General features: G+C 42.9%; 1 protein-coding gene across 1 annotated transcript in view; it reads left to right on the top strand.

Annotated features, from left to right (window-relative positions):
- The window catches only part of LOC117449257 (Fanconi anemia group A protein-like), an 85,629-nt gene that overhangs the window by 29,729 nt on the left and 33,701 nt on the right, over window positions 1–22,199 (top strand). The window contains exons 11-21 of the mRNA XM_071203865.1: window positions 3,441–3,517; window positions 5,667–5,808; window positions 6,812–6,945; window positions 9,906–10,016; window positions 15,992–16,087; window positions 16,472–16,540; window positions 17,708–17,790; window positions 17,880–17,940; window positions 18,062–18,111; window positions 18,327–18,406; window positions 19,624–19,722. Coding sequence (XP_071059966.1) covers window positions 3,441–3,517; window positions 5,667–5,808; window positions 6,812–6,945; window positions 9,906–10,016; window positions 15,992–16,087; window positions 16,472–16,540; window positions 17,708–17,790; window positions 17,880–17,940; window positions 18,062–18,111; window positions 18,327–18,406; window positions 19,624–19,722 — 1,002 coding nt within the window. The remainder of the gene's footprint in view (window positions 1–3,440; window positions 3,518–5,666; window positions 5,809–6,811; window positions 6,946–9,905; window positions 10,017–15,991; window positions 16,088–16,471; window positions 16,541–17,707; window positions 17,791–17,879; window positions 17,941–18,061; window positions 18,112–18,326; window positions 18,407–19,623; window positions 19,723–22,199) is intronic.

The raw sequence follows: 22,199 nt of genomic DNA on the forward strand, positions 1-22,199 counted from the left end.
AAATGGGAGAAACCTCAGGGAGAGCAACAGAGGAGGGATCCCTCTCCCAGGACGGACAGACGTGCAATAGATGCCGTGTGTAAATTGAAAAGATAATACATTTGCAACATAGGTAGTCCAAATGTTTGGAAATGCATGTGTGTATAATAGGAATCCACGAGGATATCCATCCAGGACCTATCACACAGCACAGTATCTGGTGTGACCACCATTTGCCTCACGCAGTGCAACACATCTCCTTCGCATAGAGTTGATCAGGTTGGTGATTGTGGCCTGTGGAATGTTGGTCCACTCTTCAATGGCTGAGCCAAGTTGCTGGATATTGGCAGGAACTGGAACACGCTGTCGTATACGCCGATCCAGAGCATCCCAAACATGCTCAATGGGTGACATGTCCGGTGAGTATGCTGGCCATGCAAGAACTGGGATGTTTTCAGCCTCCAGGAATTGTGTACAGATCCTTGCAACATGGGGCCGTGCATTATCATGCTGCAACATGAGGTGATGGTCGTGGATGAATGGCACAACAATGGGCCTCAGGATCTCCTCACGGTATCTCTGTGCATTCACAATGCCATCAATAAAATGCACCTGTGTTCGTCGTCCATAACATACGCCTGCCCATACCATAACCCCACTACCACTACCATGGGCCACTCGATTCACAACATTGACATCAGAAAACCGCTCACCCACACGACGCCACACACGCTGTCTTCCATCTGCCCTGAACAGTGAAAACTGGGATTCATCCGTGAAGAGAACACCTCTCCAACATGCCAGACGCCATCGAATGTGAGCATTTGCCCACTCAAGTCGGTTACGATGACGAACCGGAGTCAAGTCGAGACCCCGATGAGGACGACGAGCATGCAGATGAGCTTCCCTGAGACGGTTTCTGACAGTTTGTGCAGAAATTCTTTGGTTATGCAAACCGATTGTTGCAGCAGCTGTCCGAGTGGCTGGTCTCAGACCATCTTGGAGGTGAACATGCTGGATGTGGAGGTCCTGGGCTGGTGTGGTTACACGTGGTGAGGCCGGTTGGATGTACTGCCAAATTCTCTGAAACGCCTTTGGAGACGGTTTATGGTAGAGAAATGAACATTCAATTCACGGGCAACAGCTCTGGTGGACATTCCTGCTGTTGCACGCTCCCTCAAAACTTGTGGCATTGTGCTGTGTGATAAAACTGAATATTTCAGAGTGGCCTTTTATTGTGGCCGGCCTAAGGCACACCTGTGCAATAATCATGCTGTCTAATCAGCATCTTGATATGCCACACCTGTGAGGTGGGATGGATTATCTCGGCAAAGGAGAAGTGCTCACTATCACAGAATTTTTCAGATTTGTGAACAATATTTGAGAGAAATGGTTATTTTGTGTATATAGAAAATGTTTTAGATCTTTGAGTTCATCTCATGAAAAATGGGAGCAAAAACAAAAGTGTTGCATTTATATTTTTTTTCAGTGTAGATACAGTGGGGCAAAAAAGTATTTAGTCAGCCACCAATTGTGCAAGTTCTCCCACTTAAAAAGATGAGAGAGGCCTGTAATTGTCATCCTAGGTACACTTCAACTATGAGAGACAGAATGGGGGGAAAGAATCCAGGAAATCACATTGTAGGATTTTTAATGAATTAATTGGTAAATTCCTCGGTATAATAAGTATTTGGTCACCTACAAACAAACAAGATTTCTGGCTCTCACAGACCTGTAACTTCTCCTTTAAGAGCCTCCTCTGTCCTCCACTCGTTAACTGTATTCATGGCACCGGTTTGAACTCGTTATCAGTATAAAAGACACCTGTCCACAACCTCAAACAGTCACACTCCAAACTCCACTATGGCCAAGACCAGAGAGCTGTCAAAGGACACCAGAAACTAAAGTATAGACCTGCACCAGGCTGGGAAGACTGAATCTGCAATAGGTAAGCAGCTTGGTGTGAAGAAATCAACTGTGGGAGCAATTATTAGAAAATGGAAGACATACAAGACCACTGATAATCTCCCTCGATCTGGGGCTCCACGCAAGATCTCACCCCGTGGGGTCAAAATGATCACAAGACCGGTGAGCAAAGATCCCAGAACCACACGGGGGGACCGAGTCCATGACCTGCAGAGAGCTGGGACCAAAGTAACAAAGGTTACCATCAGTAACACACTACGCCGCCAGGGACTCAAACCCTGCAGTGCCAGACGTGTCCCCCTGCTTAAGCCAGTACATGTCCAGGCCCGTCTGAAGTTCGCTAGAGAGCATTAGATGATCCAGAAGAGGATTGGGAGAATGTCATATGGTCAGATGAAACCAAAATAGAACTTTTTGGTAAAAACTCAACTAGACGTGTTTGGAGGAGAAAGAATGCTGAGTTGCATCCAAAGAACACCATGCCTACTGTGAAACATGGGGGTGGAAACATCATGCTTTGGGGCTGTTGTCTGCAAAGGGACCAGGACGACTGATCCGTGTAAAGGAATGATGAAACGTGGCTGGGTCTTTCAGCATGACAATGATCCCAAACAGACCGCCTGGGCAACGAAGGAGTGGCTTCGTAACAAGCATTTCAAAGTCCTGGAGTGGCCTAGCCAGTCTCCAGATCTCAACCCCATAGAAAATCTTTGGAGGGAGTTGAAAGTCCGTGTTGCCCAGCAACAGCCCCAAAACATCACTGCTATTGAGGATAATCCTCCTGCATGGAGGAATGGGCCAACATACCAGCAACAGTGTGTGAACACCTTGTGAAGACTTACAGAAAACGTTTGACCTCTGTCATTGCCAACAAAAGGTATATAACAAAGTATTGAGATGAACTTTTGTTATTGACCAAATACTTATTTTCCACCATCATTTGCAAATAAATTCTTTAAAAATCAGACAATGTGATTTTCTGGATTTTTTTCTTCTCATGTTGTCTCTCATAGTTGAGGTATACCTAGGATGAAAATTACAGGCCTCTCATCTTTTTAAATGGGAGAACTTGCACAATTGGTGACTGACTAAATACTTTTTTGCCCCACTGTATATAGATGGATATATAATTGATTCATCCCAAATTGGGAAACTGTTTTATCACAGCAACATTGTCATTACACATGAGTTAAGAATATTTATAAAAATAGAATAAAATACAAATATCATAAATAAACAGCAAATATAATAATATACATATCCACAGAAGAGACATACTGTATATCAATAGAGTATCTAAAGAATATAAAATATAAAGAATAAATACAAAAACTTTATAATAAACAATTCTACTACAGAAACGGAATCATGCGGACCTAGAGTAATACATTACAAATTGTTTAAAGTATTTTTTATTAAAAATGTATATCCTGTGAGGTAGTGCAAGCACAATATGTGCAATTTGTTCGGGGATATGTGCAATGTGTTTGGGGATAATAATCTCAAAGTATAAAAACAAACTCATATCTCCGCAGTGTCAGATGCCATCAGTCTGCAGAATGAATGGACCTTTGCAAAGGCCAGCCGCTTGCTGACATCTCTTTTCCGTAAGGTAAAGGCTTCATGTAAACCTTCACAGATGAGTATGCATATAAGATGGTGGGTGTACAATAAACTGCTTTTTAGCTTCTCAAATAGTATTCTCTGCTCTCAGAGTATCACACCTGAGACTGTTCACTATAGTGACGCAAGTGGCAGACTGTTATTTAGTGGGAATGCTGACACAGCATTCCCACTATCTGTTATGCTACGCACAAAATTCTTTATTATCCCGCCGGGTTATTTTGCGCCTCTTCTTCTCCCACATTGAGCATCGCAGAAACTCAAAATGTTCAGCTCAGTCGGGAATCGATGGCTATCATTCATAACTTTCATAATTCCAGAGATACATCCCATAATTCATTACATTTTTAACATGGAAGTCAATGGAGAAACTCTTCAGACTTCAACAATCTTCATGCAACTTCAACTGCTAACTGCTCCTTCTTCAACTGCTAACTGCTCCTTCATACTTTCACTCAGAAACCTCATTCCAACTTTAAGATGTTACACATCTTTCTGACATTATTCGTGTAACACAACTTTTAAATCTGATTCTTACTTTTAGAGATATTAAACATTGTTCAGACCTTGGTAAAGAGTGCGTGATGTCACAGCTAGAGTGGAGGACAGATTTAATTTTGCCTTCATATCTTCTTTTAAACCTGCCATAATTCCCAAACCCTACATTCCTGAGACGACATTTTTCATGAGAAACGTAGGAAAACATCTTGTAGCTTGAAAAATAAAAAAAAATTAGGCAAAAAATAATTAAACAAAATGCCACTTGAGGGCAGGAAGTGACAAAAACTTTCAACATGTCCCCATTGTAAGTTCGGCCTCATCTTTCCCCACCACAGCAGCTGCACACCTTTAGTTAATCTGCCAAAAAGGCCACATTATTAACCCGAAAGTACACAAAAAGTACACTTCAGATGCTCAAGTTCCTTGACATGCTTCACGCTTTGAAATTTCACCGATATCTGTTACGGTTCTTCAACAAAACGTTCACATGTAAGAGGTTTATCTCTCATTCAGAACAATGAAAATGCCATGGAAACCTTTGATCTCTGGACACGTCGTTAGCTCAAATATAAACACCTGTGTCATCATGGAACACGATGATGTCATAACTCCAACTGACATGCTCAGAGCAGCAGACTTCAGATAATGGTTAATGGTCCTGCCCTCAACAGCTCTACGTCAATTATGGGGTGTCATCATATGCCGTTTCCATCCCTCGCCATAAAACACGATGTCGCTGTAACTCCAATGGACACGGTCCGATCGTCCCCCAAACTTTGCTTGTATATCACCGGTCCATGCCTCAACAGCTTTACGCCAAATCTGAGATCTCACCATTGGCTGTTGCCATGGAAACACATCCCTCGCCATAAAAGACGATGTCGCCCTAACTCCTATGAACATTTTCAAAAAGTGCTCAAACTTCACATGTGTGCTAACAGTCCAGCCGTGAAGACATCTACGGTATTTCTTCAAATGCCGTTGCCATGGCAACACAATGCTCGCCATGAAACACGGTTTTCTCATAACTTCAGTGAAAATGCGTTTGGTAACGATGCAGCCATCAATGCATCTAAGCGTATTATAGGATGTCATCAAATGCCGTTGGCATGGGGACAGATCATTCGCCATCAAGTTAGTTCAAATGTTTGCAGTTCAAATATTCTGCTGCTTTTCCAAGCCTTTTCACTTTCTTTTCTTCTCTCATCACACATTCAAGCCCCCAGTGTTCATGTATCCTTTCAATCTAAATTCTTCAATTTCTTCTTACACATTACATTTCAGCATAGCAGTTTAGCGTCAGCTTTTCAGCATAAAGCATTCCCACTAGCAATTTATTCAGGAATTGCATTCTCTAGTTGTCTGTGTTGTGCTATTTATAAGGATTGTATAGTTAAGTAAAATTGCACTGGTTTCATCAGAAACAAGTTTCACTTCAGCATCAGGTGTACAGCTATTTAGAGTCTTGATGGGTCTATTATTATGTGCTTACAGTTTCTGTACATAGGAACTCTTTGCATTTGGTTTCAAAGAGCAAAACACTTCAAGTTATTTTGTGTCTTCACTCTTCATATCTGTAGTTGTCTATTGTAATATAACTAACTGGTGTGTATTGTTGCTGTGTGTGTGTGTGACAGCTGGCAGTGATGTTCAGTGTGCAGCAGCTGCTGGCTCACCTGCAGCAGGTTCTGGAGACCAACGAGGTGAACTGGAAACACGTGCTGTGCTTCCTGTCCACCCTGCTGGTGTACAACCCCGGGGCCCAGGGCAGCCTGACAGGTGAACACGCTTGCTGCTGCCTGCTACTTCAAATATCTTTATTGAGACAAAGAAGATAACGCTGACAGTGTGTTGTTTAGTTCATGCGCTTTTTAATTGATATTAAATCATTTAAGTTTGTATTTTGAAATTGAAACAATAGGAAAATAATCTAATTAAGATAAACTGACAAGGATGAAATGAATGTAAATATATCAAATAAAGGTGAAAGACTACATCTAATAATACAAAATAAATCAGAGACTTGTTACCTGCTATTAGGGCTACTCGATTATGGCAAAAATCATAATCTCAATTATTTGGGTCAATAATTGATATCACGATTATTAAAAACGATTATCCATTTACTTTGAAAACATCAATTTATTGGAGAAAAAATGTCAACAGTATGTTTTTAATAGTTGATTACCCTGAACTTTAAGTATAATTCAACTGAAAAACCAAAAAAAAGAAGAAATAATAATAATAACAAAAGAATCGTTTTATTTAGATTACGTTGTTTTCGTAATCGTTGCAAGCCATAATTGTAATTGCGATTAAAATACGATTAATTGAGCAGCCCTACCTGGTATATATGATTAAAACTGACAAATGCCAAGCTTTACCAAGTGACCTGATACGTGTTGATACATTTGACCAATTGGATGAGGAAAATGCATCCCTGACTGTTATACTTCTGTTAACCATTATAAACCTTGTGAGGCACCATTCACACATTTTCTTAAAACTCAAATCCAGCATAAGAGTGTTTAATAAATACACATTTCACATGTGTTTAATGACATTCAATTAACTTTGCTAAGCCGTTTCCAATAGGCTGAGTATCATATCATAATCTTACTAATGAGTATCATCTTATATTAAGTCATTACTATTTTTTTATAAAAACGTAATTCCTTTCAACAGTCAACCACTCTACTAAATACACAAAGGGTAAAGAAACTGGATAGGAATCACATTTCAAAAGGATTCCAGTTTAAAGGGCTATCTGTGTCTCTTCCAGAGCTTCTGTCCAGACTGCTGAGCTCGGCGTTTGAAGGCTACGACCTGGAGAGCATGATCACAGCCTTCCTGCTGGCCCGACAGGGTGCGCTGGAGGGAGCGGCCATCTTCCCCTCCTACAGCAACTGGTTCAAGGTTTACAAAGGACTTTTCACCACTTGCCTTTAAATGTTCTCATTGCGGCAGCTACAGCGTGTATTTACCTCAGGATGAGTATGCCTCTAAAATATTGTCTAGACCAGGGGTGGGGAACCTCCGGCCCCCGGGCCGTATACGGCCCGCGAGACAATTTGATACGGCCCTCGAGGTAACGCACGCAAAAAAGAAAAAAAATTAAGAAATCTAGACCGCAAAATATGTAACAAGCGAGTACCTGTTTTTCCTGGCCATGGTCAGGGTCCTTGAACACAACACGAGCCTAACGTGTCATCACGTGGTATATGTCTCCTCCGACAGGGGTTTAGAGCTGTCGGAGAGCAGAGCACCAGAACGCCGCTCCGGGCCGGGACTTCACAAATGTCAGTACCCATAAGGAGCCGTACACATGCCGCAGTTTTTGAGTGGCTGTGTCTTTAGTTGAAAGCTCAGTGGCGATCTGTTCATCTGTCATACTGATCATACAGTCGATAACTTTGTTGTTATTAGCATCTGGTTAGCTAGCTATACTAACGAATATAAGAAGCTTTTTCTACTACCAGTGAGGTAAAGGCACATCTTTATATGATCATTATAGTTATAAAAAAATAATAGAATAACCAGTAAACGGGTATAAAATACTATATGACAGTAAAAAAAAGTTGTTATTAATAAACAAGAATACAGTTTGATAGGGGAGTGATTTGTAAAATATCCATAAAGAAAAAGAAAATCTGCTTCCAGTTCTGTTTCATATGGTGCTGAGAGAGGTATCCATAGATCTCCTAATGTTGCTCTCAAAGTGCACCAAACTTCAACATTTAAAAAAAATCTTCCCGGGGGAACATGCGCCGGGCCCAGACCCCCCTAGAGGAGATTAGGTCCCCCCCCCACTTAAATCATGTTCACATTGATAGGAAACTAAATTGCACACATCTTGTGTCCATATCTTTCTGTTTTGATGGACATGCCACAACCGTGCACGTGCATGCATGCGCGAATCATGGTAAAATATCTGGATTAAGAGGTTGCTTTTTCTTTGCACAGCATAAAAGAAAGGCCAAATGAATGGGCTGTGATTTTAGTATTTTTAAGCAGACGTCAATAATTTGTACGGCCTTCGGAGGATGTTGAAAAAATTGAAATGGCCCTTGAGAGGAAAAAGGTTCCCCACCCCTGGTCTAGACTCTAGATCAGTGTTTCTCAAACTTTTTCATACCAAAGACCACTTAACCAATAAAAAAACACTCGCGGATCACCTAACTCCACAAATATCCCACAACACATAGTTTTTCTAGAACAGATTAGAAATCGCCTGCAAATGGTACAAACAGGTGGCAACATGTGTGACGAAGGTGTTGCCCTGGGCTATATCATGCAATAGAAAGTGAAACTTAAGCTCACTCCATTGCAGAGATATTCCCGCGAGAGTGCGGAAAACTTAAATGTATTTATTTATTTCAAATGTGACATTTTACCAATATATTCACGGACCACTAGGGGGCGCTCACGGACCACCAGTGGTACGCGGACCACACTTTGAGAAGCACTGCTCTAGATCACACAATTAGCTTGCGCTGAAAGTCAGGGGAAAAAAAAACAAATACATGTCATAGTGTTCAACCAGTGTATAATAGGGATGTAACGATAACAAAAACTCACGGTACGATAATATCACAATAAAAAGTCCACGATACGATATTTATCGCGATATTGAAAAATAAAGAAAATAAATGTGAATTTTTATTTACTTTTTTTTTCTTTATTAAATAATAAATCTTATTTGTACAGCATTTTAGTAGGATAGTAGTATTTTAAAGTGTCGACAATATAATTATCAGACCCTGCAATAGAATAAATCAAGTTTCACTTTAGTTTTTCAAGTAACTCAACTCTAACTCACTCAGCATCATCAAGGTTATCTTTTAGGAATATGAGCACGTCCACATTTCCAGGTAGAAGCTGGGATGTTTGGGCGTTTACAATATCCCCTGCTGTGGAAAAAACTCTCTTGCTTGGTACTGATGTTGCTGGGACAGAGAGATATGCTTTGGCCATGGGTGACAGCAGTGGGTAAAACTGTGCATTGTCTCTCCACCACTTCAAAAACAATACCGTTTTTGCCAAGAAGGTGAGGCTTATTGACAGGGCGAGATATAAATATACTGTTGGTACTTGTCAATGTCTCTAGGTATGTACATGTAGCCCTGTAAATACTATGTCCTTTTGTGTTATCTGTTGTTTTATGTTCATGTTGTAACCTACTTGCTGCCATGTTGGACAGGTCTCCCTTGAAAAAGAGATCGATAATCTCAATGGGACCACCTGGTTAAATAAAGGTTTTTTAAATAAAAATAAAAAAATCGCGGTAGATTTTGCCAGTCTCACGACGGTATTGAGACATTTATTTATTTACCGCGATATTCGATATATCGTTACATCCCTAGTGTATAATGAATAATTATGGATTTGTAAAATAAACACTATAAATTCTATACATCAGAGTGGCAATAGCTGGCCATAGCTAACTTTTAAAGACAATTTTGTAAGATTGGAATTAGTCGATGTATTTCAGATTTTAGTAGATCATTTTGGTAGATCATTCTTGTTTTAGATATTTGTGTCAGAGAGTGCTTTAATTAGTGCAGTGTTGGAGAGGGGGGGACTGAGGGGAGGACTTTGCCTAATAGTTCCGGAGTGGAACTGGCCTCTGGGCAGCAGAGCCACCTCTGACCGCTGGGCTATCCGCTGGCCCTGTTGGTAGATGATTCATGTTTTATCAAAGGTATACTCGTGTGGAATAATGGAGTGGTTGATCAGACTAATGTTGGAACAAGGTCATGGGAGTGTATTTTTCTCTAGTTTGTCTTTGCTTAACATATAGTTCCAGATAGAGAGCTTAATATTATTCAATGCGCCTTTTTTTCTACTAACACTATTCTTTGCTGTTTTTTCTGCAGATGTCTTTCGGGGGATGCAGTGGTTACCATGCGAGCAGCAAGAAATCTCTGGTGTTCCTGCTCAAGTTCCTGTCTGACTTGGTGCCCTTTGAACCCCAACAGTACCTCAAGGTGACTGTCTGACTCATAATTGATTTCAGTACACATAAGGAACACGGTGTCTTCAGTAATGAACCCTCAATGATCCCCAGGGGCAGACAGGTTACTCACACCACTGGGAGTGACAGGATTCTGTAGAAGACTTCGAAAACTTAGATTAATGGAAACATAGTTTTATACTGTGTGAGAGATATGTGTACACAGCAATATGACTTCATACAGGGTGCAGAAGTGGTGGAAAGAAAAAGCATATTAAGTCCAGTACTAAACTAAAAGTTACATGTTTGCGCACTTAAACTCTTCAGCATATCTATCTTATGCTACTTTATACTTTTACTCGAAACATCACATTTATCCAACAGCTATAATTACTGATTAACAAAATACAGGCCATTAATTTCACCTATTTTGCTTTATTTAACGAGGGGTTACGTATGGTAACCCTTGTTATATAAGCACAGGTGAAGCCCTCTACTGGATTCTATGGGTACCCCCCTTGATCATATCATGCAAGCATTCATCCACTGAGACTTCTCACTTCCCTGGGGCGGGCCTAATGCACGCGCATCTCACCGCATAAAAGGAGGCCTCGCCTCCGGACTGTCATCCTACACTTCTCTTCAGCAAGCAGCATAGGACAGACAGAGCCCCCGAGTAGAGGGCTTCGGCTGTGCTTATATAACAAGGGTTACCATAGGTAACCCCTCGTTATATCTCTCACAGGAGCCCCGATGTATACACGCGCTGTCGTCCAACAACAACACTGTTCTATCTCACTGTCCCTGACCGGCTTTCTGGTTAGCAGCCGCTGCGCCTCCCTCACCTCTCCCTTGGTCGTAGCCGTGGAGAAGTCGGGGCTGCGGCTGACAGAGCACACTCTGGCTGCGGCCCCACGAGGACGAATTTGGTCGTTTGCGTTACTGTTTAGTGTCATGTAGACCGTTCGGCCACACGAGGACGACCGAATACGGCACTAAACGACTGAGGAAACGACAACGGGTCCCAAGGTGGATAGAAATGCATACGCCACTCTCTGGGGGGTCAAACAGCTCCGTGTGTGCGCCCTATACAGACATTTTCAGATCACTGATAGTGATTGCGCAATAGCCCCGCCTCTCCCCACCTCTTCTGCTCACCTCCGCTTACCCCGCGCCAGTGCTGAAGTGTTTCGCCACCAACAACAACAACAATGGCGGATCGCAGAGTTGCTATCGTGCTCCGGACGCTATTGACCATGCTACAGTTGTTTGTGCAACATCTACAGCAATAATGATGAGGCAATAGCCCCGCCTCTCCCCACCTCTGCTGCTCACCCCCGCGTCAAAGTAAACTGCACCCTGAATTCAGATTATTTATCTTTCTCTCGATGTGGACCTAAACGCGAGTGAAGTCTAATCTGACAGGACGGAGACACGCAGCTCTGCTCACCTGCAGCTCCTCCCGCTGCAGCAAAACACACACTTCAAGTCAGATCATCACCCTTAGCTATTTTAATTACCTCTCAAACTCCCTAAACTAGTTATAAATATGTTTATGTTTACAGTCGGCCGGGTCACTGATTACTGGATGAGCTGCTGCATGAGACAGACACTGACGCTGTCCGAAGAGAGGCAGGAAAAAGAGAGGCTCCGTGTATTTTATCATTATATTATATAGAGTCGTTATTCATTTGTTTTAAAGCTCAATAAATAACAAAGAAGACCTTTGACCGGCACTTTTATCATTTTGTCCGGAAGATTTAAACTTTAATACACGCTGACTGGCGAAAAAACTCTGCCCGGTTCCCTCGGCCCCCACCGCGGAGAATAAACAGAAGGGCAACCATGACAACCATGCTTCTTCGCTGCTTTTGTGGAGGAAGTTACAGCGCCACGTAGAGGCTCCTGCATATGTACTGCAGCTTCTCCAGCGGTTGGAGCTAAACGGAGCGGTCTCGTGTGGGCAGACACTATCCGGATAATTATTGCATGTGGACGGAAGCCGTTTGCGATTGCGTTTGCGTTAATCCTATGCGTTTAGCCGTTTTCGTCCTCGTCCATAGGCAGACGGAGAGAGTCCTCAGCCCTGTATGGGCTCACTATGCACCACCTCCCCCGAGTCCCTAAGGAGCACGGGGAGAGCGCAAGTGCCCCATGTCCCACACTCTTCACACCTCGTGAAGAGCGTGTATGGACTATGACGTGGAGGGCTCCCCCGTCCTGCCCTAAAGCAGGGGGAAAGAGTCCTCCAGCCCCTATGGGCCCAGTGCGCGCCACACGAAGCGTAAGCGCATTGCGCCCGGGGAGGGGGTCAGATTCCCACTGACCCACAGTCCCCCCCCTCCCTCCTCACCAGTCCTGTGTTGCCCCAGCAAGCACAGACGATGAAAAAGAGCCAGACATGTCCAGTGCTTGAATTGGGCCGGTACTCGCCGGTACGCAGTACCGGCACCAGAGTTCCCGTTAGCCGGTAATTACCGGACTACGACCGGTAAAATATGCTGAACACCGGCAAATCTAAATTTCTCCGGTCAAAGTGTCTGTTCAAAATAATTTCCGTTTAGTGCAATACCGCATCAGTTGCGCAACTTGCGCCACTTATGTGACAGACAAAAGAGTAAGTGACGGACAAGAATAGTCCATTCTAATGTCTAACACTTCATGTGGAGAAAGAGATGTCCTGTATGGGTTGATTGTGCGTTGATCTGTTGGTAATGCCTCGGGGTTCCGGTGGGCATGTAAACAAATGCATAATGCTGCGCTATACTTTATGGCCTCGCCCGGTTGCATAGCGACGCTTATTGTTTAGGTGTCTTTTAATAAGCAGGTAGTCATATCATTAGCTAGAACTAGCTAGATCTGATCGATATGGACATAAACGCGAGTAAAGTCTAAACTGGCGGGAGAGAGAGATCAGGTGCTGCTGACGAGTCGACACGCAGCTCTGCATGATCACATGCAGCGGTGAGCGGAACAAAACACACACTTCAGGTTAGAATAACACACGCGTAGCTATTTTAATGACCTCTCAAACTACCTAAACTAGTTATAGATAAGTTTAGTTTTACTGTCGGGTTACTCATTACTGATCCGCGAGCTGCATGATACTGACGGGCTGTCAGGAGAAGGAGAGAGCGCTCCGTTTATTATTCCCGTGTTATTATAAGTTACTGTACACTTTTGAATAGTTAATCTACTATGATTAGTTTGTTTAATATCGAAACATATCAATTTGTTTTAAAGCACAATAAATAACAAAGAAGACCTTTGACCGGCACTTTTCTCATTTTGTCCGGAAGATTTAAACTTTAACGGACATGTTGACCGGTGAAAAAATATTCTAACGGGAACTCTAACCGGCACTTCTGATTTTTACCCATGTGGTACCGGCACTTCTTACTAAGTACCGGCAAGGTACTCGGTAAGATGCCGGTACTCAGCCGGCGGCACGCCGGCGTGGCTTAATAATAGTGCGAAAAGACAGCGGTTGTCGCCGGACAAGGAGCCGACTGCAAATACAGAAAATGCTGTGCCTGTGTTAGAAATGTTGTCTGACCTGGCCTTCTCTGGTCGAGCCTCCTGCTCCAAGTTCTGCATCCCATACAGTAAACCACCGTCTGGATTCCCCTGTGTCCTCCCTTGCAGCTCCATTGATTCCCTCTCTCCTTTCCTGCTGAAAGATGAGTGTACTCAGGGACGAGGAGTCATTTAACCAGCCGCCAGTAGGAGTCAGCCTTTACTTTCTTTCTTTTATATCCATAAAGAAAAAGTAAATCTGTTTACAGTTGTTTCATATGGATGTTGAGAGGTATATTCATATATCTCTTCATTTTGCTCTCAAAGTTCACCAGATTGATGCATCTAACTTCAATATTTAAAAAAATATGGGAGCATGCCCCCCGACCCCCCTAGAGGGTGTCAGGTCCACTCCCCACTTATAAAAATAGCACTTTACCACTGCACCCCCTCTAATCTCAGATGCACCATGAGTAATTTTGTTTACGTACAGTGAGCCTTTCTCAAATATACAGTAAAGAGACAAACCCACCAGCATTATAGGATATACAATGACTTTGAGCCAAATTCTTGTTTTTGTGCTGTATAAATAAATTGACATGAAGCAGTTGCTGATTTAGAGTACTGGCACCTTTTTTATTCCAATTCAAGCACTGGATAAAACTTTATAAAGGGGCCTGGAGTTGACCAAGATGCCGCCGTGCATATGTCCTCCACACTCACGCCACGGGTCCCATACGGGTGACCCGCAAAAAAAGTGATTCGTGGGTGGTATATTTTCAAACGCTTTTTTCCGGGTTTGGTTCTGGGTAAAACAAAGATGGTCGGGTCGCGGGTGTTGCATAATAAATATATTAATTTAGTTTAATGTTTAAATCCACAGTCCTCTCCCCCGCGGGACCGCGCATAATCATAACCTCTGTAGCGCATCAATCTGCTGCTGAGCGCGCCACATTCGAAATGGCTGAGGTGAAGCTCTCTAGCGGAGAATACAGCATTTTCAATAACACTTCCTCGAGAGAGAAATCCAACGTCTGGGAGGCTGTTGGTGTCATCCTAGAAAATAACCAACATCCCACGTTTTTTAGACAAATATGCAACTGCGTGTGTTAATAATTGCACGTTTTCACTGCTCATATATATGCGGGTTCGGGTCGGGTTGCGGATCTTGTGCCGACGGGTCGGGTTGCGGCACGGGTAATGACCCGATTGCACCTACCTCTTGAGACATCGCCCCCCAGAACTGGGGAATTGCCCTGGGCTGGCCCACCTTCATCTGTGTCATCTCTGAGTACCACGGAGCCCCGACGCGATCCGGCGCTACTAGGATGATTGACAGACGTTCTCGTCTCACTCTCCCCAGGAGAAGGAGAATGAGACGTAGCGGTGGAAAAGCGTAGAGCAGCTTTCTTGGCCATGGCTCGTGTGCAAACGCGTCCACCCCCAAGGGTGGGTCGTCGCTCCGAGCCACGGAGAACCACAGGGCACAATGGCTGTTGCGCCGGCTGGCGAACTGATCCACCTCTGCTGTCCCGAACTGGGCCCAGATCTGCTTCACCACCTCCACCTCCGGGTGAAGCGCCCACTCGCCTGGCAGGGGCCCGCCCCTCGACATGAGGTCGGCCCCCCTGTTCTCCAGACCCGGGATGTGGAGGGCTCTCAGAGATAACACCACCTCTGAAGCCCATAACCACAGTTTCTCCGCTGTGGTCAACAAAGCGGCGGAGCGGACTCCGCCCTGCCTGTTGATATATGCCACTGTGATGCTGTTGTCGCTCCTGACCATTACATGTCTCCCCCGATTTGGAGCAATCTCGACATGAAAGTAAGCGCCTTCAGGTCGATGGTTGTGAACCAATCGCCTGGCTGCACCAGTCCCAGCAACTATTTCACAGTTAACATCTGGAATGTTTTGTGTGCAATGTGGAGATTCAGGCTGCGAAGCTCCTGTCTTCTTGGGAGCCAGGAAGACAGGAAGTATTTTTACTCTCAAGCACTACTTAAAAATGTAGGTACTTTGCTAGAGTATTTTCACTGTATGCTACTTTATACTTTTACTGCACTACATTTTGTAGGCAAATGTTGAACCTTGACTCCAATACATTTATGTAACAGTTTACAGGTTATTCCTCTTTCCTACTTAATTAATGAAATACCTTACTCAACAATATATATCTTACTCACCTTGAACTCTTGAAGAAATGAGACTTGGATTATGTATTTCATGAGTAAAAAACTAAAAAGCTGAACAAAGTTTAAATAATTCATGGTCATGGCCCCCCATGATGAACATGTGATAATTTACATGAACTATTTCCCAATGTACTATGTGACCTTTTGTAGGGGGCCTGACCCCTATGCTGGACACCGCTGAACTACCTTAAAGTGTACATATATATAAGCCAGGTCACAGTTCCAGTGTAATCCACACTCAACACTAGAAACAGAGCAATGATATGGCTCTTATTTTCTTCCCCTCCCTGTGAATGTCAGGTTCACGTCCTGCAGCCTCCGTTCGTCCCCGTGAAGCACCGCAGCCTCCTGATGGAGTACGTCTCTCTGGCCAAGACCAGGCTGGCCGACCTCAAGGTTAGCATTAAAAGAGAATGCTTATTACATCTTTACTTGTTTACAGGTAGCACCTAGTTTGTGTAAAATGTCTTTAAAAATGATATATTGTATCATAGCCCATTATACAACATAATTACAGTCTGTTTACATCAGTAAAGTGGTTTAACAGTTTGTGGTTGCACACATTATGACATTTTACTACATTTACTACAATGTGATAATGATTACAAAATAATGTGTAAACCTTTCAGAAATTGTTTGTGAATCATTACATAGAAAGATGGACCAGAAACCAATTATTAACCATGTACAAATGATGTTTGAAGATGCTTCACAACATGTGTATAAATCATTTAACATGGTATCATAATGATCAGTTGTAACTGTTGTTGTCTTGTGCAGGAGTGTGTGGAGGACATGGGTCTGTATGAGCACGGTTCTGGTGCGGGTGGAGCCTCTCTGCAGGTAACGGTGAGAACTGCAGTGTGTTTGTTTAATGTAGAAAATGTATTGAAAATACATTCTAGTTTTAGAAATAAGTCAGCTCTATAATGATACATTATACTGTTTGTTGACCATAGTGTATCAAATCTATTTAGGATGAACTGAACTGCACTACAGTACATGCTCTGGAAGCTCATTCAATGTTTCACAACACCAAGAGTGAAGACGTTCTTTCTATTTTCAGACAAACACTTTATCTGTATTGTGATAAGTCCATTTCATTGGGTTTTCATTTCTTATAAATTGTGTAAACTATCAACAACCCCGGCACCAGTTTAAGTCATTATTGATCATCCAACAATCCCTCTAACATTTTTCAACATTAAAAGTCTTGTTCTAATCCTGAGTTTTGGTCGAAACAATAAACACTGAAATGAATAAAAACCTGTTTTTCTACAAGAGAAGCAAACATTTTTTAATTTTAGAGTTATCTAATTACAGAGTTACGTGAACTTTGACTAACTCAGAACATATTGCGGACACAAACCTAATCCTAGTTGCAGCAATACAAACAAAACATGTTTTATTTATATGAAGCAATGTTTTTATTTGCATTAAAATGTATTCAAAGTTATATGTTTTTCTTATTTTAGCCAGGCGTGGGGAGTAACGGATTACATGTGGCAGTATTACGTAATCAGGATACAAAGCAAGTAACCGTATTCGCTCAAAGTTACATACAAAAAAGAGATCGACTGTTACGTTTCAGAACGTTGTGGATTACTAGCAGGAAGACAATGTTAGTAACAATAGTATATAATAGCATAGTGTTTGTTGTAAAAGGATCGGAAGTTATCTCTTACTTTTAAGTGTGAATCTATAGGCTAACCGCCTGTATCTGCTTTATGGTTTCACTTTCTCTGCTTCATTTGTTCGCTTGTGAATTCAGCAGGTGAACCTATGTTTTCATAAAATAGTGTGTTTGATCTTAACTGTGTGAATGAAACTAAAGCGGAGCATTTTCTGTCAGCTCAGATTCTTTAAACTGTAGTGTGTGTGTGTGTGTGTGTGTGTGTGTGTGTGTGTGTGTGTGTGTGTGTGTGTGTGTGTGTGTGTGTGTGTGTGTGTGTGTGTGTGTGTGTGTGTGTGTGTGTGTGTGTGTGTGTGTGTGTGTGTGTGTGTGTGTGTCCGCAGTGCCAGGCTGTGCAGGATGTGGAGAAGGCGCTGTCTCTGTTTGACAGCACAGGAAGAATCTCTGCTACAGTCATGGAGGCCAGGTATCTACATCACATGACGCCTGCAGCACATTCAGGACGCGCAGAGGAGGCTGTGAAGGTTTCATGTGGTCTCCTCTGTCTCCTCTCAGTATTTTCCGGAGGCCATACTTCCTGACGCGATTCCTCCCTGCCCTGCTGACACAGAGGACGGTGAGCATCTATCATTCTCAGTTTTATCTTTAAATGCTCAGGTGAAAAGTTCTTTTGTCACTTTGTCACCATTGTTCACATCCCATGCATCACTTCCTGTTTATCTGTCTTTCATTTCCAGCTTCCTGTCAAAGCCGATGCTCGCATGAGTTTCATAGGAGCTCTGAAAAAGTGAGTTACAAGCTCATAAATAATGTACAATGTCTTTTTTCTCTACACTATGTTCTTAGATTTAATATTCTATATAATGATAATATACATGTCTAATATTTATGTATTTTTTGCCACCAAAATGTATTATTTTAACAAATTCAATGCAAGGAAATGTTTGATTTGAATTATAAGTTGTTATAATATAAGTGTGTTTCTTGCCTGTGTGTATTCAGAGCAGATAAGATCCCTGCTGCTCAGTACTCCTGCTACGTGGAGTCCTGCCAGAGACACCGGCAGCAGCAGCAGGAGGGGGGTGGGTCATTCAGCATTTACTAACATTACGATAACCATCATTTGTCTATTTTCTATGTTCTTTCTTTTTTTCTCATAGTAGTTTAGAAGGTGGACGATAGAGTATAAATCTCCTCACGCTGCGTCATGGGCCCTTTCTCATTTCTCGAACTCTCCTCTGAGCGGTCATTTTAAAGAGACGTCCATTAATGATGACAGGAGGCAGCAGCCCTCTGATGGACAGATGTGTTCATGACGACTTATATATTTACTTTGATTCATTCACAGTGCGGTATAATGAGACAATAATGGCTACAGATGCGGACACACACACACACACACACACATATATATGTATATATTTATATAAATATATACAATTTCAGAATCAAGCAGAGCACTCTCATAATAATGTAACACTATCAGAGACTGGATATATCCCCCCCCCCCCTCTCTGGTCGCTACAATGTGGAAAATAAATTACGGGCCAAAAGTTTTATTTACAAGTATTAAAAGTAAGCAGAGGACACCAAACCAACTGAGACCTGTCTGTCTGCTGCATCGACGCACACACTGTACCACACACCTACACCACACACACGCACATACAGTTCCTAAAACAGGCTACAGCCGTGGTGTATTTTATTGTGAAGCACTAAATGGTTTTAGAAAAATATCGACTCTTTGTTTGTAGTGATCTACTAAACTAAAGCAAAAAGAGTAGGCCTGTTCTACTGAGTGATATATATTATACACACTGCTCTACTTTCTGCACGGACATCACAGCTGTTCTCACTGTAAACATCGCGTCGCGATGAAAGCAGTTAATAAAATAATATCCAGGGGATGCATGCAGAGCTGTCATTGGCTGAGATAAGTCCGGCCGTGCGTCACGAGTCTTTGAAACATCTCTGTTGCCGGAAATGCAACCACGAAGCAGCCGTGGAGGACCGTGGAGGACCCATCAGTGTATCCTCGGTTATAGCTCCTCCAGAGAGCCTCCTCGACGCTCGATCCTCGGTCCTCGAAGTGCATTTAGAGAAATGAGATGTCCTTCAACATGGCGCGCTGAAATTCATTTCCGGGTCACTACCGGAGGACCGAGGAATCGAGGAGTCGAGGAGGGGGATTTGATGAAATGAGAAAGGGCCATGGTGTCTCTTTCCTTATCACAACAGAGACATGTCGATGTAAACAAACCTGTCACATCGCTGCATTTCCCCTCTGCTGTGTTTTCAGGAAGTGCGCTGTGTGTGGACACTAATGAGGATCCTCTGCAGGTGCTGAAGGTTCAGCTGCAGGAGTTCACACAGCTGGTTGTTGAGTGGAATGACGGAGGTACAGTACACACACACATGCACACACACACAACAATACTAACAACAATACTAGCACAGACACAGGGTTGAGAAAAGACTTGCACTGAGAGATACCTTCAAACTGATCAGACATGAACACAGACGGGCAATAGCCAATGATATAATTAGTTTATAAAGAGTTGAATGTAAAAAATGCTACCACTTTTTTTCTTTTTCTGTGTCTAAATAATTATAGCGACTTCAGGAACAAAGACAAGTGTCTGAGAGGCTGAGGTAGGGCCTGGTTTGTCATAAATAAAATACAAAATCTTAATGTAATGAAAATCATCAACTTATTGTAACGGGCACAATATATATTTTCTGAATAATCCAGCTGTGTAAAGATAGTGGTCAACAATAAATACAGCGACCCTCTCCTCCACACACACCTCACACTGCTGATTATATTCACTCTGAGTGCTGCCCATAACCATGTGACCCATCCCATCATTGATCACAAAATAATAAGGAACAATATTATTAACAAAGACCAATGACAAAATATAAACAATCTAAAACCTATTAAATGTACAACAGAAATCACCACTTTCTGACTTTCATGGCTCCTAATGCTACACTGAACAACAATTTAAATGCAACACTTTTGTTTTTGCTCCCATTTTTCATGAGATGAACTCAAAGATCTAAAACATTTTCTAGATACACAAAATAACCATTTCTCTCAAATATTGTTCACAAATCTGAAAGAATCTGTGATAGTGAGCACTTCTCCTTTGGCGAGATAATCCATCCCACCTCACAGGTGTGGCATATCAAGATGCTGATTAGACAGCATGATTATTGCACAGGTGTGCCTTAGGCTGGCCACAATAAAAGGCCACTCTGAAATGTTCACTTTTATCACACAGCACAATGCCACAGATGTCGCAAGTTTTGAGGGAGCGTGCAATTGGCATGCTGACAGCAGGAACGTCCACCAGAGCTGTTGCCCGTGAATTGAATGTTCATTTCTCTACCATAAGCCGTCTCCAAAGGCGTTTCAGAGAATTTGGCAGTACATCCAACCGGCCTCACAACCGCAGACCACGTGTAACCACACCAGCCCAGGACCTCCACATCCAGCATGTTCACCTCCAAGATCGTCTGAGACCAGCCACTCGGACAGCTGCTGCAACAATCGATTTGCATAACCAAATAATTTCTGCACAAACTGTCAGAAACCGTCTCAGGGAAGCTCATCTGCATGCTCGTCGTCCTCATCGGGGTCTCAACTTGACTCCGGTTCGTCGTCGTAACCGACTTGAGTGGTCAAATGCTCACATTCGATGGCGTCTGGCATGTTGGAGAGGTGTTCTCTTCACGGATGAATCCCGGTTTTCACTGTTCAGGGCAGATGGCAGACAGCGTGTGTGGCGTCGTGTGGGTGAGCGGTTTTCTGATGTCAATGTTGTGAATCGAGTGGCCCATGGTAGTGGTGGTGGGGTTATGGTATGGGCAGGCGTATGTTATGGACGACGAACACAGGTGCATTTTATTGATGGCATTGTGAATGCACAGAGATACCGTGAGGAGATCCTGAGGCCCATTGTTGTGCCATTCATCCACGACCATCACCTCATGTTGCAGCATGATAATGCACGGCCCCATGTTGCAAGGATCTGTACACAATTCCTGGAGGCTGAAAACATCCCAGTTCTTGCATGGCCAGCATACTCACCGGACATGTCACCATTGAGCATGTTTGGGATGCTCTGGATCGGCGTATACGACAGCGTGTTCCAGTTCCTGCCAATATCCAGCAGCTTGGCTCAGCCATTGAAGAGGAGTGGACCAACATTCCACAGGCCACAATCAACAACCTGATCAACTCTATGCCAAGGAGATGTGTTGCACTGCGTGAGACAAATGGTGGTCACACCAGATACTGACTGGTTTTCGGACCCCCCCCAATAAAGCTAAACTGCACGTTTCAGAGTGGCCTTTTATTGTGGCCAGCCTAAGGCACACCTGTGCAATAATCATGCTGTCTAATCAGCATCTTGATATGCCACACCTGTGAGGTGGGATGGATTATCTCGGCAAAGGAGAAGTGCTCACTATCACAGATTGTTTCAGATTTGTGAACAATATTTGAGAGAAATGGTTATTTTGTGTATATAGAACATGTTTTAGATCTTTGAGTTCATCTCATGAACAATGGGAGCAAAAACAAAAGTGTTGCATTTATATTTTTGTTCAGTGTATGTTATAAAAATAAATGTCGATTTGTTTTTTGTTTTATAGAAATATACTAGTCTAATTGCCAGCTGTGTGCTCTCCCTTATTGCAGCTAATATTAAAGTGTTGGCCCCTCGTATACAGCTAATGCTTAAACATCTTCAAGTGAGAGGGATGTCAAACATAGGTTACCTACGTCTGGTCCTTAGTGATGTGTGTTTTCATTTTCTGGGGGGTTGAAAAAACATCAGGAGGAGTTGAAGACAGACTGCTTAGCAT

Source organism: Pseudochaenichthys georgianus, chromosome 7 (assembly GCF_902827115.2).
Source record: "Pseudochaenichthys georgianus chromosome 7, fPseGeo1.2, whole genome shotgun sequence".
NCBI lineage: Eukaryota > Metazoa > Chordata > Actinopteri > Perciformes > Channichthyidae > Pseudochaenichthys > Pseudochaenichthys georgianus.